Here is a 19453-nt window from a genome sequence, read left to right as displayed (position 1 = left end):
AGAAGGCAGAATACAAAGCATCAGCTAAGGTGACATTGTCTCCTGCCATCATTTTCCTGTAGCCAATAGACACTGGTTGTGTGGAAACAGCGAGATGGAGCTGCATCTCCACCACACTGGGATTTCCTATTATTCCCACTGCCCTACATAACCACAATGATTCATGAGCTACCGCATTGCAAACAGTTACCTACCCTGAGTGTTATATAGTTTTGGTTAAAGGGGCACTCCAGAGAAAGTAGTAAATCCCCAAAGAAAACTTCTCCTGCTCTGGACAGTTCCTGACATGGACAGAGGTGGCAGCAGAGAGCACTGTGTCAGACTGGAAAGAATACACCACTTCCTGCAGGACATACAGCAGCTGATAAGTACTGGAAGACTGGAGATTTTTAAACAGAAGTCATTTACAAATCTGTATGACTTTCTGATACCAGTTGACTTGAAAGGGGAAAAAAGCCAACATTCCCTTTTAAGTGTTGTTGCTTTTTGGAGGCATTTATTATTTGTGACTTAAAAAAAAAAAAAAAAAAAAAAGTTGGTAGCCCCGCCCCCAGCACACCAAAATGCCTAATTAGTATATTTAATAAACTGCAGATGTCCTGAAAAGGATACCGAGAATGATATAGGGACAATAGGGACATATCAGCAGGTTGAAGACTTCTAACCTGATGATAGTTTTTTTCCTGTAAAAAAAAATAAATTTTTTTTATGCAAATAAAAAAACTGCAAAAAATATGTCAGTTTTTCCCGTTAATGTCCATTTTCTAACCTGTGTTAATCTTTTTTTCCTTTTATTTGATGCAAATACTGTTAAGTAATTTGCAAACCTGTCTTTTCTGGGTTGAAAATGTGATTTACTTTTTTTTTTTTTTAAATACCATATGGCTATAAAATTGCTGAAAAAGTGAACAAACTACTTTGTGTGAACAATGCCTGAGGGATTGCCATGAATAGGCTTCAGATTCTTAGCACAAATATATATATATATATATATATATATATATATATATATACATATATACATATACAGTGGTGCCTTGGATTACGAGCATAATTCGTTCCGGGGCTGTTCTTGTAATCCAAATCCACTCTTAAACCAAAGCAAATTTTCCCATAAGAAATCATTGATATGCAGACAATTGGTTCCACACCCCAAATATAATGATTTATTATTCTGAATAACATGTAAGACTAATGAAACAAACATTTAGAAACAGCAGAATCTGTGATATTATAAGTTACTGTACAGTAATGGAGAGGATGGGAAACACAAGGGCGGACAGAGACTGCAGGGAGCATGAAGGAATGAGCAGGACAGATGTGGGCACATACATGCAGCGCTCTCTGTCCCGGGAGAGAGGGGTTACAGCTATGAAGAGATTACCTCCACAGTCCTGTCCCCTGATGTAAGCCCCAGCCTGAGGTGGATCTGCTATGATTTGGAAGGTGAGGGAGACTTCCTGAGTCAGAGTACAGGGCTGTAGACCCCGCTAAGCAGACCATGCCCCTCCCCCACTAGCGCTCCCACCCAGTATAGGGAGCTCTTAAACCAAAGCAATGCTCTTAAACCAAGTCACAATTTTGAAAAACTGTGAGCTCTTAAACCAAAACGCTCTTAAACCAAGTTACTCTTAAACCAAGGTACCATTGTGTATATATATATATATATATATATATATATATATATATAAATTTATTAATTTTAATATAAGTGTATATATATATATATATATATATATATATATATATATATATATATATATATTTTTTTTTTTTTTTTATTTAAAATTTTTAACATTTTTTACATCTCTCCAGTAATGTTTGATCCTGTGCACAGATAGATGGAGGTGTCTTTGTCTGTAGCGGGAGATGTATGGTAACTTTTACTGTCAGTGTGACCTGCATTAACCTCTAATCCATATATAAGGAGAGAGCTGCGCTCCTGGAGAGTTCCTTCCTGTACAAAACATCCTTCATGTTACCCGGAGTAAAACCCTGCGCCTGCTGTTGGCCGCCCTTGTACGGTCGGTGATGTACGGTCGCTGTCTGCAGTCTCCATAGTAACTACTTCATCTGTTTCCATAGCAACAAGAGCTCTCTCTCTCTCTGGGTAGCAGAATGAGCGGCTAGGTGTGATCCCCCCGCCGCCTTGTGTCACCTCACCCCTCCGAACAATGACTGGGAATAATAATAATAATCCTATAGTCATTGCGGTTAATACAATCGGAGGTGACCCCATGATGAGCTGTATTACCGCCATTTACAGCTATCTTCACACCTGATTCTTTATCCCTCCCATAGAAATAGATAGAGGACATACGTAAACTCCTATAAATGTAAGGATGACACACATAAACAACAATCCTTGTGATCTTGCAATGACAGTCAGGTTGCTATGGAAACACTAGCAATATTTCCAATCTGGTTGTTAGGGGCAGTCTGTCTTAAACATGTCTGATTTCTCCTATAAAGAGTGACACCTCAGTGCTCAGGTTGTGTGTGGTATTACAACTATTTACTTCAATGGGACTGAGCTGCTATACCACACACAAACTGAGTAGAAGAGTGATGCTGTTGCTTTTTTTTTTGGCTGTCGGGAAAACATGGCTACAGTCATAGACTATAGGTTGTGTCCATGTTTTCCAGGACTCCCTAGGGCAGCATCCAACTTCTTCAACCACATATAATCAAATGCAGAGCGTTCTAGTTCAGATAAACCCAAGCATGCTTGAGGTTCACTCATCTCTGGTGTTTTTCTAATCCTGGACAACCCCTTTAAGTTAGTCAGTCTTCAGTTTGAGAACTGCCACTAAGTTGAAGTGTGAGAAAGGGCATTAATAATTAAAGGGGTATTCCAGGAAAAAAAACTTCTGCTCAGCCTGGTGGAAAAAGCTGTGCTATGGGATCGGCTCCATGGTGGTGGTTGGGGGAGCGAGGAAGGTAAAAATATATTTTCTTTACTTTCTCCACTAGGTTGAGCACAGTTCAAAAGAAGAGTTTCTCAGCAGAATGTCCCTTTAAGTTAAAGGGGTTATCTAGAATTTAAAAAAAATGTCTGCTTTCTTTCTAAAACAGCTCCACCCCTGTCCTCAGGTGGTGTGTGGTATTACAATTAAGCACCATTCATTTCAGTGGAACAGACCTCACACCCAAACTGAGGCCTGGAGTCGTGCTGTTTCTGGAAGAAAGCAGGCATTATTTTGTAATCCTGGACAAGCCCTTTAACAAGGCGGGTGCAAGGTTGCAGAACCAGGGTAATCTGTGGTAAAAACAAGTTTAGTCTCCTGTAGAGATGAGTGCGACTTAAGTATGCTCCCAAACGCAATTGATTACCAGTGGCTGGAGAAGTTGGATGCAGCCCTAGGAAATCCTGGAAAACATGGATACAGACATAGGCCATAGGCTGTATTCAACTTCTTCAGTTCACCAGTAATCAAATGCTGGACAAATTGCAGGACATTCAGCAGCTGATAAGTACTGGAATACTTGAGATTTTCAAATAGAAATAAATTACAAATCGATATAACTAACTAACTCCAGTTGTTTTGAAAGAATTTTTTTTTACCGGAGTCCTCCTTTAAATCCCTACTTTTGCCCGTGTTACCCTGAGATCCTGTATTCTCCTATTCATAGCACTGCGCAGGGATAAGTGCGGTAATCGCTGGCTTACATAATGCAGGAAGTTTCCGCCTTTCCTATTGTGGGCGCCGGGATTGCTGTGTAAAATGACACCGGCACTCGATAAAGGCAAACAGTCGGCTTCCTGCAATGATGGCGGTGATACCGGCAGAACTAGGGCAGAGGGATTCTGGGAGATTTTATTATTGGAAGAATGAATCTGCTTCCTGCACTTGTTTTCCAGTTGTCTTTGTGTTTTAATTGGCAAAGTAACATCAAAGGGAGAGGTTAGTCCAGGCATAGAGAGTGAGGGGTCCCTACTTTCTCCCTGACATCCCCCGGGCCTGTGAGAGGTCCTTTAGGGCCCTATTCCACCGGACGATTATCCTTCAGATTATCGTTAAATCGTTCGAATCTTAACGATAATCGTTCGGTTGAAATACAGTTAACGATTAACGACCAAACGAGAAATCGTTGATCGCTTTATAAGACCAGGACTTTTTTTTTTTATTGTTGCTCGTTCGCATTGAATAAGACGTCGTTCGGTCGTTCGCAGCAGATATGAACGCAATAGCGAAGAAAAAACGATCGCAAATACGATCATAAGTTACGATTATCGTTCCATGGAAGTGAGTGAACGTTTTCAGGTCTTTCGCAATAGCGGTCGTTTAAGATAGTTAATCGTTAACGATTATGCAAACGATAATCGTCCGGTGGAATAGGGCCCTTACACTATGTATACCTTTATGTATAGCTATTATCTACACCAGTGGTAAGGAACCTTGCCTCTCCGGCTATTGCAAAACTACAACTCCCATCATGCCTGGACAGCCAAAGCTTTAGCTTTGGCTGTCCAGGCATGATGGGAGTTGTAGTTTTGCAACAGCTGTGAATGCTTATATTATATTATATATATATATATATTTTCCTACCTAGTATATGAAGAACGGAAAATACAAGCTCTGCAGACACTGAACAAGCAGGATGGTCCTTTTGTAACTCTAGGACACAGGTGTCAATATTTTTGAAACCTGTTGATTTGAAAAAAAAATAATAATAATAAAATGCTGGAGTACCCCTTTAACAAGGTAAGGAAACGACCTTCATCCACAGCGCCCCGTGCCTTGGGACACATCAGCGGGTTAGATGCTTCTATTCTGCTATTAGTTTCCCTTTAAGGATAATCAAACACATAGACCCATAGAGGTCACCGCTTGACTGGATTACATGGGGGCCTATAAATACTGATTGATTTCCATTTGGCTGGATTGATATTGGCATGCTGTGATATATACATATGTGACTGGCATCAATAATTATATGTATAGAAAAGAAATCTAAGCAAGTCTGCTCTTTCACTTGGAAACATGAACTGGATCCTCCACATCTACCTGCCCATCTGGTACATCCAGTAGCGGATTATAATAGGTCCATTTCGGGCGGTATCTCAAGTCTTCCCATACTTATTAGCTGCTGTATGTCCTGCAGAAAATATTATTTTATTTTTAGCCTGACACAGTGCTCTCTGCTGACATCTCTGGCCGAGACAGGAACTGTTCAGAGCAGGAGAGGTTTTCTATGGGGATTCATAGAAAACAGAGTTCCTGTCTCGGCCAGAGATGTCAGCAGAGAGCACTGTCAGACTGAAAATAAAACATTTCCTGCATGACATACAGCAGCTAATAAGTACAGGAAGACTTGAGATTTTTTTAATAGAAGTAAATTACAAATCTGTATATAACTTTCTCACACCAGTTGATTTGAAAGAAAAAGATTTTCACTGAACAACCCCTTTAAGAATGGATATGGTCTCATGGACAGCTCAGTCCCTCAGCGTTTATGGTAAGAATACGGAATCAAGGGAGGATAGCGTATAGATAACCTTTCTTTAAAGGAAAAATTGCTCTGCTAAAAACAGACACAAAAGAAGAAACTAACCAATGGCTATTTGTGAACAACAGCAACGGCCAACTGGAATCCTATATGAATTCTGCAAGGTGACGCTATGCAACGGCCACTTTCCAGCTCCCTCTTGTTGATTTACACGTACGAGCTGGATATATTTTATATGCGACGTGACGGGGATCCTGACTATTAAACACTATGCAGAGGATTTAGAGCATGGCTCGGGTGGCTTTGGCATCTAACTGGCTGAATGGGAGAGATCTGCCCTGGTGGCGGAGGGTCACGGACAAGGCTATTCCATGAATGCAGAGGATAAACAGCAGCTGTCTGGATTAGAAGCAAATCTCACACTCTTGACACCTGTGGGAACCGGATCCAGAGAACCGCACAGAGGGGAACTTTCCAGCTCCATGAGACCAAATGGGAATGAAGACGCTCAAGTCCAAATAAAGCAACTCCATATGACTCCATTACTTATGTCAGGTTGGGAGATACTGTGTATCAATCACTTTCATATACATGTATCAATACCTTTCTTATACATGGTAAATACGCCGGCCCATAGAATGGTGTCTATGGGGCCGGCGGAAAGGCGCCCAGATGTGCGGGCGGACAGCTGACGGAATTCCGCGGGCATTTTCCGCGAGAATTCCTCAGTCTGAACCCACCCATACGAGGATCTTGACTGCTGCAGACAGACAGTCACTAGGAAGCTACCTCTAGTAGTCCCAGTCCAGGTGGCAGGTGGCCAAGTGGCCTAGTAGACACAGGTGTGAAGCAGTGAGGGGACAGGCACAGATGGGCTGGCAGTGTACACTGTGTACATATGTAATGGATGGGCTAAAGATAAGGGTAGGCAGCACGGGTTCAAAGTCAGAAAAAGCAGAGGTAAGAAAAAGAAGATACAATTTAGTACAAAATAGTAAACAAAGATGAAGTCAAAGAAACAATTCAGGGTCATGTACAAAAAGAAAAGGTAAACCAGCAACTAAGCTGCAAAGAAGACCAGTATGCCATCGGAAAAAGGACTGCCAATATCACATCAATATATCTGGGAATGCCCACAAAACATCAAGGAATCACCCACTTTCGGTCACATATGGGGCAGGTGGAAAAGAGAATATTGAACTGTGTCCCTATTCAATATTAGACGCTTAAAAGAAGGAATACAAGAGAATTATATACAAAAAAATCCTTTAAACTTCAATAAATTATTCTTAAGATGTAAGTAGAGACATGCAAATTTACAGTAAGTTGGGGTTTGCGAAAACCCCAAACGTTCTGCATTTGACTTCAAGTGACCGGAGAAGATGTATGTAACTCTAGGGCCTATGGCTGTATCCATCTTTTCCAGGCAGCCCTAGGGCTGCATCCATCTTTTCCAGCCACCGGAAGTCAAATGCCGAATGTTTGGAATTCTTACCAACTTACTGTAAATTCGCTCACCTCTAGACCTAAGCCTCACAATGCCTAAACTGTGGATGCAGTCCCATTGCAGTAAATGGGATATCCCAATAACTGATCCCTACATTCTAATGTCTTCCAACATATCCCAGTGATCAGCCTGAATAGGCTTACAAATGAATGGCACTTTGTCTACAACCACTCCTTTATAATATTTCAGCTGTAGCTTCTAGGTAGATGCACAGGATTCTGTAGAAAGTTAAGTGTTCACTATAGTCCGTAGCTATTGAAACTTGCCGGAGCTTGGATGGGCTGGGCCCCCTGAGGACGCCGTATTGTGTATATTGAACAGCTTGGAGTTTAGTGACAGCAAGTGAATGGTAAGCCTGTGTTACTGTGGTTACTACATAAAGCATCATTCATTTTCCTTAGTCTTGTATTTTCCCCCCCAAAAGAACTGGTCTTACTGTCCTGTGACTCCATGGATTACTGATGAGGGCAATGGAAGCCGTGTCCATTACTGGACATACGGGAAACTCAAAGTCTTTAGCTAAATGTTATATATTTTCACAGATTTTAGTTGTTTTTTTTTGTTAGAAGCAACAGAGTCCGGAGAGACCGATACAGCAGAAGACCCCGTGCATGAAAATATATATTGGGCCCTTGCTGTATAACCCAACAGCCAGTCTGTCAAGAGCGAGTACCTGAATGGTAACAGGAGTCCGACCCCCACTGATCAGTAAGTGATGGCGGTTCCTGTTTGACTGTGCGGAGGGAAGCATGGGATTCTGTTACTAGATCGGCGCTCGTTTACTGAGCAATTACACCGGCCGACTATCGAGCAGCAAGGACATTGTTAGCGATGTCCATGCAGCCCTTGCCTTTAGTGTAAAATAATAAAGTATTTAGTTACCTTACCATGTCCTTGGGCCTTACCTGGTCTCTGTAACTCTGTCTTCTGTTCCTGTATGATCCAGTCCCTGCACTGACAGGCCGCGGTCCTGTCTTGGCCAGTGATTGGCTGAGCGGCTTGTAATAGCTCCATGTAATAGGGCCTTTTGGTTTTTTGGTGGTCTCCTTACAGGACCCACCCCTTGGCTGGGTCCTTCCCGGAAGGGATATCTGGCTCGTCCTGTATTTCGAAACTTTTAAAAGGGTTATCCAGCGCTACAAAAACATGGCTTCTTTTCCCCCTACTGTTGTCTCCAGTTCAGGTGCGGTTTGCTTAATTGCTTCAATAGAACAGAGTTTCAAAACCCCACCCAAACTGGAGACAACAGTAGGGGGAAAGTGGCCATGTTTTTGTAGCGCTGGATAACCCCTTTAAAGGGGTTATCTAGCGCTACAAAAACATGACCACTTTTCCCCATCTCTTGTCTCCAGATTGGGTGCGGTTTCAAACTCAGTTCCATTAAGGTAAATGGAGCTTAATTGCAAACCACACCTGAACTGGAGGGGTACTCCCAACATAAAAAGTTATACCCATCCATATGATAGGGGATAGCTGGCTGATCAGTGGTGTTCTGACCCATGGGATCCACCACTGTGCACAAGCATTGCAATGCTCGGAAGCCCCATAGAATGGGCAGAGTATGGGCAGAGGACATGTGATGCACTCAATTCATTCAAGAGAACAATTTTCTCCATTTTAGGATCACTGAGGATTCTAGCAGTCAAACTCCAACCATGCAGCTAGTCTTTCCCGATCCTATCAATAGGGGATAACTTTTGATATTGAGGATGCTCCTTTTAAGTCCACCCTTGGTCTGTTCCTTTTTTTTTTTTTTTTTGAAAATTGAAGAATTCAATAATCACAGAAAATTGGAAGTGAACTTTAGTAGTTACCTCTGGACCTCATATGTACCCTGGGCAGGAGTAACTCCATGGTATGTTTGAGGGCAGATCAGACATCCACAGTCTAGGTGGAGGATGGCACCAGTGTTGCTGAACAGTGCTGAGCGAAGATGCTCTTAAGGTTTGGCAATGTTCTCTGTACGCTCATAGCTTGTATCCATGTGTTCCAGGACTCCCTAGGGCTAATTATACACAAAATACCAACAGGTATTTATAAGTTATAGGTCCTTCTATAGATTTACCCTTTGGTATATACCCTTTATATAGGTCAACATGTTTTTTTTTTTTCCGGAACATTGGAGGACAGACCCACTACTATTATCTTATGTAGTTCTGGAATAGGCATATGATGTCATACACTACAATCATGTGCCATGCTGTAAACATTCAAGACATTGTAAAATATAGCACAGCTGGTATAAAATATTCACCTCGGGGGCTGTCTCATCATCACATGGCTTTTTGTATTCTTAGAATTTTGTTAAATATATACAGAACTTACAGATGACCCAATCCCAGATAAAGAGACTTCTCATCTACGAGTATCAACACAATCCAGTGTTATCTGTCTTTTCAAAAGACAGGAGAGGGGTCTGTCCCCATCACCGCTTTATAACAGTATGCTAGCTTTAGGACTGCTTTAAAGTGAGTCGGTCAGCTGCAACTCATTTTTCAAATTGCTGACACTGTTAGGTCAAAGGTGCAGACTCGGACTGGCCCACCGGGGAGCAGGGGAATCGCCCGGTGGGCCCTACACCTTAGTGGGCCGCTGAGCAAAAGATGGGCCTCCCAGTTTAGCAGCTCCTGGATGACATGTACTCCCCCAGCACTGCTTCACACACCTGAGTTATGTGCACTCATTTATAATTTCCCCTCTTATACGTAAACCTGCTGACAAGTCACTGGCAGCGAGCGAGCATACACAGCTCTGTGCAAAGTTGCCATAGTAATGTCAAATGTTTGACACTAGTTATATCTTTGTATGTAGGGTGCTCCCCTACAATCAAATTCCCCGGCAGGCCCAAGGTAGCTCAGTCCGATACAGTCAAGGAGACACATGGTACCTTTCATAGGTCTGTCTGTGCTTCCAAAATGAAGAAAAATGCTTTCATTTTCCAGTGCAAAGTGTCACTGACAGGTCCCTGAAGTGCTGAGCATCCCTGCTCGATTAACAGTCAGGGTGGCTCCTCCACATCATGTTCTTGTGCTGTACATCTTAATTGTGCACAGGTGTGAGATTTATAGCTGACTGTCAATCAAACAGGGATAGAAGGAAGCGTTACAGTCCTCAGCACTTCAGGGGCGTTTAGCATTTTAATCCTGGTGGCTGAAGAAATTGGATGCAGCCCCAGGGAGTCTGGGAAAACATGGACACAGCCTATGGCCTATGAATGTATCTATGTTTTCCAAGACTCCCCAGGGCTGCATCCAACTTCTTCAGCCACCGGGAATCAAATGCCAAACAACTGGACTGGAGCATGCTCTCATCTTTATTGAAAACGCCTCTTTGACTCTTTGCACTGGAGAATAAATGCATTTTCTACATTGTAGAAGCACAGACTGATAGGTCAAGGTGATACATGGTACTGTTCATATAACTAGGTCAGCAGTTAGAACCTTGGATTGTAGCAGACAGATTCCCTATATACAGGTGCACTAATAGGAAGTGATTGTTATAAAGCGTGAAATGTACAAGGGAAAGAGAAATCAACATCCAGCAAACCATAATGTGTACGTGTAACAGAGTCTGGATGCAGCATGGTGTGCAATCCATTTAAAGTTCAAACATCCACGGAGACCACAACAGGTCGGTACTGCGCATGACCCACATTCTGATCCAATTGGGCACGTGGTGTGGTCATCTCTATGGATACCCGAATTTCCTGTGGCAGGTCCACTTTTAGGTGGTCATGCACCTTCAATAGCTTATGGTCAACAGCTATTACTCCCAATACACGTTCAATTTAGCCAAACATTAGTGTGATCTCAGTGGAGAGGGAAGGAAGTAGACCGCTGCCAGACTCCACCGATGGCTGGACCTTCTGAGAACAATAGGTTCAGACAATCATATAAACCAGTTCCTTTTCTCCCTTCACACGATCTTTCTGAAGGCTCCTAGTGACTTAATTTCACTAGTGTGTGAGGGCACATTTCTTGCACTGAACTTTCTACTAGAGAGCAAATCGAGCATGCTCCAATTGGCATTTGATTATTATCGATGGCTAAAGAAGTTGGATGCAGCTCTAGGGGGTCTAGAAAAACATGGATACTGCCTATGGCCTATGACTGTATCCATGTTTTCCAGGACTCCCTAGGGATGCATCCAACTTCTTCAGCCACCGGTAATCAAATGCCGCACTACTGGACTCGTTGCTCTCATCTCTAGTTTCTACATAACAGTCCAGCTCTTGTGTGTGAGATACCTAGGAAGGGTGACAGATGAAACAAACCAAAAAGTAAAAACAAAAAAACCACACAAAGTCGATTTCAACAGTTTAATTTATGGACATGTGACAGTTAGTTGACACCGTTACAAAGACACAATTGCAATGAAAAGGCATGAAAGATAGCAAATTCAAAAAGGGCTTTTTTTTTTTTTACATCATAAGACAATTCAATAAACATAAAAAAGAAACAAACAAAAAAACTTTGTAACCCCTCGACAACATTGCTGCCCGGGGCGGACATTTAACCCTTACATGACTGGGTCCTCATTTTTATCAGGTTGCATGTCTTAAAAAGGCTAAAACAATTTGTACGAAATTCCATCCCTTTAATAGCGACAAATACAAGCGGACGGATCCTTTCCAAAAAAATGTCCAATTTTAAAACGTCTCGACCTTGATCTAAAATTTTACTAAAAATTACAACACAGAGTTAGAAACGTATTTACAAAAACATTTGAGAAATTTTTCACGTTAAAAACTTTGAAAAGTCATTGGTATAAAGTAGAGGGAAGAAAAAAAAAAATCTAAAAAAGTCGACAGTTTAAAAAAAAAAAAATGCTGAAAAATTGATGACAAACGTTCTAAGAAAGCCGTATAAATATTTACATCCTAAATGGTAACTGTCCAATCTCTCGATGTCCGATGTCAGGCATGAATAGTGGAATATATATATATATATATATATATATATATATATATATATATATATATAGCCTCATACACTATTTACGCCCTTCCACCCTAAACATTGCACATTATGCATCTAGCTGAAATCTAATAAAATATAGGTGTGCTTAAGAATAGAAAAGAAACAACTAAATAAAATAAATAAATATTATATACAGGGTGGGTTTCAATATTAGGTTAAAAAAAAAAAAAAAAAAAAAACACAAATGACTTTTAATAGAATACAAAAAAAGTTGGAGACATATATATAGTCACGTGGTGATAAGTGCAGGTGAAGATACAGAAATGTGACAACTAACCACTGGCCGCCCATATCAGCCCATGTTATGTTTGCTGGTTAAAAACCGTACTGGTCAATCCCCCCCATTCTAAACAAGCAAATATTATATAAATATAAAAAAAGTAAGGGAATTATTAAAGGGGTATTCCTATCTGAAGAAAATATCCACTATCCACAGAATAGAGGATAACAGGCAGAATGGCAAAGTCCAACCACGAGAACAAGGACAAAATAATTCCCAGGATGATGGCGTGCACAGCATAAGTGTGGCCAGCACTCCATTCGTTTTCTATGGGGCTGCCAAACATATCCAACTTCTGATCCCCTATTTTATAGATAGGGGGGTAACATCTTAGGATAGGACAACCGCTTTAAGGCTTTATTCATACAAATATGTATTAATAGGGATGAATTACAGTATTGCTACGGATACACAGTCTCATATTAACTATTTCAGAAGTAGGTCAGCCTAGCGATCAGCTGATCTTTATGGGTCTGGCTTTTCGGGCCAAGTCTGGCCAACACTGTAGTGCGGGGATGGGGAACGTTCCGCCCTTCAGCTGTTGCAAAACTACAATTCCCATTATACCCGGACAGCCAAAAGTTTGCTTTGACTTTCCAGGCATGATGGGAGTTGTAGTTTTGCAACAGCTGGAGGGCTGAATGTTCCCCATTCCTGCTGTAGTGCATCACAGTTTGGAAGTGTCCGAGCCTTTGGTGGCTCTCAAGGAGCATGACACTACTTTATGACATCCATACAACCTTACAGCTTTGTGTTTTTTGAGTGTTTTGCCAGTATTTTACTTTTCTAATAGATTTTTTTGGAAGGTGGGGGGTGGGTACTGGCAGAAAAATGTGATTGATATTAAAAATATAACCGTAAAAACTAAAAAAAAATCCCTGCATGGACTGTATTCAGGACCTGCTTAGCTCTCAGATCAAGTACAGTTGTGTGAACAAGGCCTAAAAACACCATCTTACACTAGCCTGTTCCTCTATATAGCAAAACACAAAAAGCTATCCACCCCTCTGAATGAAGTGGTCTTTACCGCGCCTTCCCCTATAGGAATGCATTATAGAATCATTACAGGCTATTTGCCAACATTAACAAAAGCCAAGAATGGTCGATTTTGGTTCTCTAGGTTAGAAAAAAAAAAAAAAAAGGACAAGTTTTTCTTCCGATATAAAATATGCGATGTGAACCGTGAAGTATACACAAGCCGTTCTAGTCTAGCTGGGATGTGGCGACAATAGAGATATACAAATAATCTACAGTATGGAATATTTCATTACATAGGTGTCTACAATATAAGATGTACAAGTGTGCGTGTGCTGCATGCTTGTATGTATGATACCGTCCGTACACAGGTGTATAAAGCCAACTATATATATGATGTATATACATCCTCATCTGTCACTTGTAAGTCACTCTTATATGGCCAGGACACATAGCACTAAAGGATCTTCCTGGGTCATAGACAGACGGCGAGCGCTGCACTGAAGAGGGTTAAATACCAATATATATCGGTCAGACATCTCTTTTTGTAATACAAAGCTCCTTATGTCCAGCATGGAGAGAGTTAAAGGACATACTCCTAGCTACCTGCAGCCACCACCAGAGGGCAGAGACGAGGCACTTTATGCACTGAGCTAATAAAACTGTATGCGGTTATTACTTGTATTACTGTACTTTATATTATCTATTCAGTCCCCTAACCCACTTCTGAGCTGCTGCTTTCTGCTCAAGACACAAAAATCTGTGTATGAGATTTTCTCTCTGTCTCCCTCTCCTCACTTCTGAGATGGCTGATGTAAACAAGTCCCTGGCAGGCTTTATCTGCAACACTGTAGCTTTTTTGTAATGCTGGGATGGATAATCACAGTGAGTTCATTAGCAACTTGACCTTGGATTTACCCTCCCAGCGTTACAAAGAAGCTACAATGTTGCAGATAAAGCCTGCCAGGGAGGCAGAAGGGAGGGGGGAGAGAAAGGCTTACTACAGATTTTTGTGTCTTTAGCAGAAAGCAGCAGCTGAGAACTGGGGGAAGGAGATTGAATAGATAATAACAAGTATGGAAGGAATTGTTAGTCTCACCATGGGCAGCAACAGCAACATATAAAAGTGATTTTAAGCGGAATATCCCTTTAACCATTTTCAGTGGAGCTGCCGTGATCAGACACAGATAACGCAGTGCTTTACCTGGACCTGCAATGAGCTGTAAACCGTGCACGCTTATTGCTGCTCAGAAGCATGACAGTGTTTAGATGTCAGGAATTATAGTGCAGGAAACTTACAGGTGAACTCAAGCGAGGAGATAACATTGTAAAGACGCACTCCAGTATTGCAGTGTGAGTATTTACAGGGTCATGGACTACTAAGCAGCAGGGGTAAGCAGGCCATTGTAAATGACTCTGCTCTGCCTGGGGTTAGTAAGGGAAGAATAATAATAATTCATCTTTATTACTGCACCGGGACAATGTGCCTATTCCTGACTATAGGGGAATACTTTGCTTATTGCTCTTCGGCTCATTAAACGCTGTACAATTTACCTTTACATATTTCCATCTGCATACATTATACACACTCTGTTACATTGCCAACTCAAAGCTACGGTCATGTAAATGAAGGCCTGAACTACACAATGGTATATAGCGGAGTCATAGCGTTAATAGGGTTGGATGGTCCATGGACTATGGCTGGTACTGCAGCTCAGTTTAATTCAAGGGAATCTCATAAAACCTTTTAACCTTTCGCCTAACTTTACCAAAATGTAAGTTTCGTAAGTAGTCAGGAATAACCTAAAAGCTATATTTAAAAGAAAAGGCGTGTAGTCTTAGAACAGACATTGAGAATAGAAAAGACGGATTTGGTGGCAGTATAAGCAGCAGAAAACTCCGCCCACCAGCTGCTTATTGGTAGTTATGTATCCATGCTTTATATAGACAGTCAACTGTTAATCAGCAGCTGGAGGGCGGGGAGAGGGGTGTGGCAAGAATCCTATTCTCCTGCATATTAGGAGAACGGTTAAACAGAATGATGTAAGTAATACACCGATCTAATCAGAATTTCTGTCACTAGTTTATGCATAAATCTAGTGACGGATTTTCCTTTAAATCTTCGTGTTTCTGTACTGACCTGCTAACCTGGTGTATCAGTACAGTACCTCAAAGCTTTAAACAGTTTTTGAGCTACCGGTATCATAATGAATAATGATGTCAGGAGTTTTGAAGTCCATTCTGTAGCACATCATCCAAATATATGGACCCTGCACGGAACATGTGAATTACCCCTTAGAAAAGCATGTAGTAACAACAGGTATAATGGCCCTATAGTATGTATGTGTAGCAATTCCATTCCCAAGAAGGGTGGCGGTGAACGGAGAGGGGAGTGGTATGGTCAGCTTAGATTACAGGAGGTATTCTCCTCCCAGAGGTAGTGTATACCAATTCCTACTTTAGTAGTGTGGTGCCAAGTTACCAAGGAAAGGGAGATACACGGTGGCAGTGTCAGTAGGAGAAGCGGAGCAGCAACATCTGATTCATACCATTACGGAAATGTACGTATGGCGGTAACACGTACAGACTGGGGAATGGCAGTGTAGTCTGTTAATACCAAGTAATAGGAGTCCAAAGGCCAATACTTCCCAAGAGAAGAGTTAGCAAAGTGGCAGTTCTGCAAATTTTACCAAGAGGAATGTACAGAGTGGAGGTAGGGGACCGCTAAACCTACCAGTGTACAAAAGGTCATTCTCCATACTTCTACTACAGTCTTTATTGGAAACAGACTGGTGAAACTGGATCTTATTGGTATAGAGAGTACTGTTAAAGTGAACGGTATATAGGGTCTTATTCTGCTCTGCTCTTCCTCCATTTTTTATGTGATCGGTTACCTTTAAGAGCCAGGCACCATGACTAAACACTCTTATACCACGTACGTCTGACTACCACCCTGGAATTCGTAGTTATACAATCCAATGTATTATACAATAGAGTGTTGATGGATCCCTATGGCCAAGTGCATGATCACTCACACAGTCACGATTACCTTAACTATTTATTATTTTTACTAACAGGGGTTGTATGAGATTAGAAAACCTGGCACCGTGCCACTCTTGTCCATAGGCTTTACCTAGTAGTCCATTCCTTTGAAGGGGGACAGAGTCGCAATACTAGACAAAGCCACAAAGCACTGAGTTTTCCAGCGCTACAAAAACATGGCCACTTTCTTCTGGAAACAGCACCATTCTTGTCTCCAGTTCAGGTGTGATTTGGAATTAGTTCCATTGAAAGAATGGAGCTTAAATGGAACCTGTCACCCCCCGTGCCGGGGTGACAGGCTCCCGACCCCCCGTTAGAGCCCCCTATACTTACCTAATCCCGCCGGGTCCCGCTTCTGGAGGTGGTCGGGTGACTGAGATCTCAGCCGCTGCAGCCCGGCGCGCGCGCTGAGAGATGAGTCCAACACCCATAGAGAATGACAGGAGAGTCCAGCGCTCCGTCATTCTCTATGAGTGTTGGACTCATCTCTCAGCGCGCGCACTGGGCTGCAGCGGCTGAGATCTTCATCACCCGACCGGATCCAGAAGCGGGACCCGGCGGGATTAGGTAAGTATAGGGGGCTCTAACGGGGGGTCGGGAGCCTGTCACCCCGGCACGGGGGGTGACAGGTTCCCTTTAAGTCGCGAAACCTGCACCCAAACTGGAGGCAAGAGTGGCGTTGCCTCTGGAAGAAAGTGGCCATGTTTTTGTAGTGCTGGAAACCCCCTTTAAGCAACCCCTTTAACTGTGCCTCGCTTAGAGGAATGTATTATATTGAAAGCTATACTGAAATTACTCTTCTCAGGCTCAAGATTGCGTCTGCTATTAGTGTTGGTCGATCAGAGTGCTCAGGTAGGAGGCCAAACACCTTCAATAACTGACGGCTGAACAATCATTCGGCCGTCACTTATACCTATTGCATTTTTTTGTTAAAATTTTTGTACATATTGTCCCTTGAAGTGATGTTTAAACAAAAAAATATACAAAAATTAGAATAAAAAAAAAATGCAGGTTAACCAGACACAGAGTAGGGGGAACCTGGTTAAATGCTCGAGTCTCCCATTAATTTCAATGGGGTTTTTTACTAGAGTCGAGCAGTCCAGCATTGAAACGTGGTTGACTTGGGTAACGAGCACTCGGGCATTTACAGTAAGTGCTTATTCAACCCTATCTGCCATCTATGCCATTGCTATAGAGTACATAGGAGAGAATAAAAATCCACAAACTGATCTCCTAATAGGAAATGTCAAGTCGGAAAAAAAAACATACAGAAGAAGAATAAGAAGAAAAAAAGTACAAATCAGTCAAAAGATACAAAAAAACAAAACAAAAAAAAACAGTGCATTTCAGAATGACAATGACAGAGAATGAGAGAGATATATACACACTATATACACATGGCAAATAAACGTTCATTTAAATATTCATATCTACAGAATATTCCTATTAACAGGGCAGGTTTTCCAATATTCTGTGAGCAATTTGTTCTCCCCCAGTGGATGCACCAACCACAAAATTAACCAAATAATAAAAATTATCAGGCCTCTTTACCCACATGTGGCACGCCGTCACTGGCATAATCTTAAAGTGGTACTCCGGCCCTGCATCATAATCTGTGTACGGCCGAGGCGGGACTCCGCTACGACCGCTGAATTGCAGAGCTGCCTTGAGACGTCACATCTTAAGCTGCAGCTCTAACCAGGAAGTGGCCGCGGGACGGGGGTACGGGGGCGGCGCGATCTGGGAGCCGCCGCTGGAACCGGGGTGGTAAGTCACCGCCGGCTTCTATTTCAACCCCCTCCCCGGCCGTACACAGATTATACTGCAGGGCCGGAGTACCCCTTTAACTCTTGATGCAGTTTAACAAAATAATACTTTGTTTTAGGAACTACGCACATGTAGTTTATTATTGTTATTTCGCCATCTTCTTTTTTTTTTTTACTGTTTAATAAATATTTTTTACTCGAGTGTTGTCCAATAGTGTGAAAAAAATAAAATACAAAATGAAGGGTTCTACTTTTTGCAGCCCGACTGTGCTACATTATGGCCACTGTGACCTTTTGTCATGACTACATGCCTCTATGGTAAAGATGGAGAACCTTCGGCCCTCCAGCTGTTGCAAAACTACAATTACCATCATGCCTGGACAGCCAAAGCCCTCCAGCTGTTGCGAAACTACAATTACCATCATGCCTGGACAGCCAAAGCCCTCCAGCTGTTGCGAAACTACATTTACCATCATGCCTGGACAGCCAAAGGCCTCTAGCTGTTGCGAAACTACAATTACCATCATGCCTGGACAGCCAAAGCCCTCCAGCTGTTGCGAAACTACATTTACCATCATGCCTGGACAGCCAAAGCCCTCCAGCTGTTGCGAAACTACATTTACCATCATGCCTGGACAGCCAAAGCCCTCCAGCTGTTGCGAAACTACATTTACCATCATGCCTGGACAGCCAAAGCCCTCCAGCTGTTGCGAAACTACATTTACCATCATGCCTGGACAGCCAAAGGCCTCTAGCTGTTGCGAAACTACAATTACCATCATGCCTGGACAGCTGAAGCTTCGCTTCAGCTGTCCAGGCATGATGGTAATTGTAGTTTTGCAACAGCTGGAGGGCGGAAGGTTCCCCCATCCCTGCTTTAAGGTAAGTGAATTGTGCAATAAAAGGAATGATTAAGAGTTTGGTGTAAATGGTGGACATATACCAATCCATGTATAGTAAAGACCAAACATAGTGTATTACTGTGACTGACCTGTGATGGCTCCTCGTGGCAGAAAAGTAGTAATCTTGGCATGTATACAGAAACACACAGTGTATGCATACAATACCTACTTAAGGTACATATGTTACCAAGGATTAAGTGCTATATTAGCATCCAGCAGGGCAATAAAGTCAATATCGATCTATCTTATGCACTTATGTACAAAACTGAAGGCATGAACGGGTTGTTTTATACGATCTTCAAGGATCTTCATGTAACAGTACAGTGGATGGTAAGCCGCGGGAATCAGTTGCCAGCGCTTCCTGGTTTTTCCTCAGACGGAGCTGGTTCTTGGTGGAGCTGGCACCTGGGCTGGGTCTGGCGTGAGTGTGTTCGGGACGGTCTGGAGAAGCAGGATGTTACAGGATGAGAGTTACAATTACAGGAGTAATCCTGCAGGAAAACCAAGGTGATAAGGAGTTTATGATGAATGTGCTAAATACTACGTACATG

General features: G+C 42.2%; 1 protein-coding gene across 6 annotated transcripts in view; it reads right to left on the bottom strand.

Moving 5' to 3' along the window:
• Positions 1–11262: 11262 nt before the first annotated feature.
• MTCL2 (microtubule crosslinking factor 2) overlaps positions 11263–19453 on the bottom strand; it is a 72084-nt gene continuing 63893 nt past the window's right edge. For 4 of the 6 annotated variants that reach the window (XM_069951688.1, XM_069951690.1, XM_069951691.1 and 1 more), the window contains one exon: positions 19169–19393. In XM_069951688.1, the coding sequence (XP_069807789.1) occupies positions 19247–19393 (147 nt within the window). In that variant the 3' untranslated portion in view covers positions 19169–19246. Of the gene's footprint in view, positions 11639–18991; positions 19394–19453 lie in introns of those variants that run through there. The other 2 variants (XM_069951687.1, XM_069951689.1) reach the window with 2 other exon arrangements.

The sequence above is a fragment of the Dendropsophus ebraccatus genome, chromosome 14, assembly GCF_027789765.1.
Source record: "Dendropsophus ebraccatus isolate aDenEbr1 chromosome 14, aDenEbr1.pat, whole genome shotgun sequence".
Lineage (NCBI taxonomy): Eukaryota > Metazoa > Chordata > Amphibia > Anura > Hylidae > Dendropsophus > Dendropsophus ebraccatus.
This window is presented reverse-complemented; position numbering and strand designations above follow the sequence as displayed.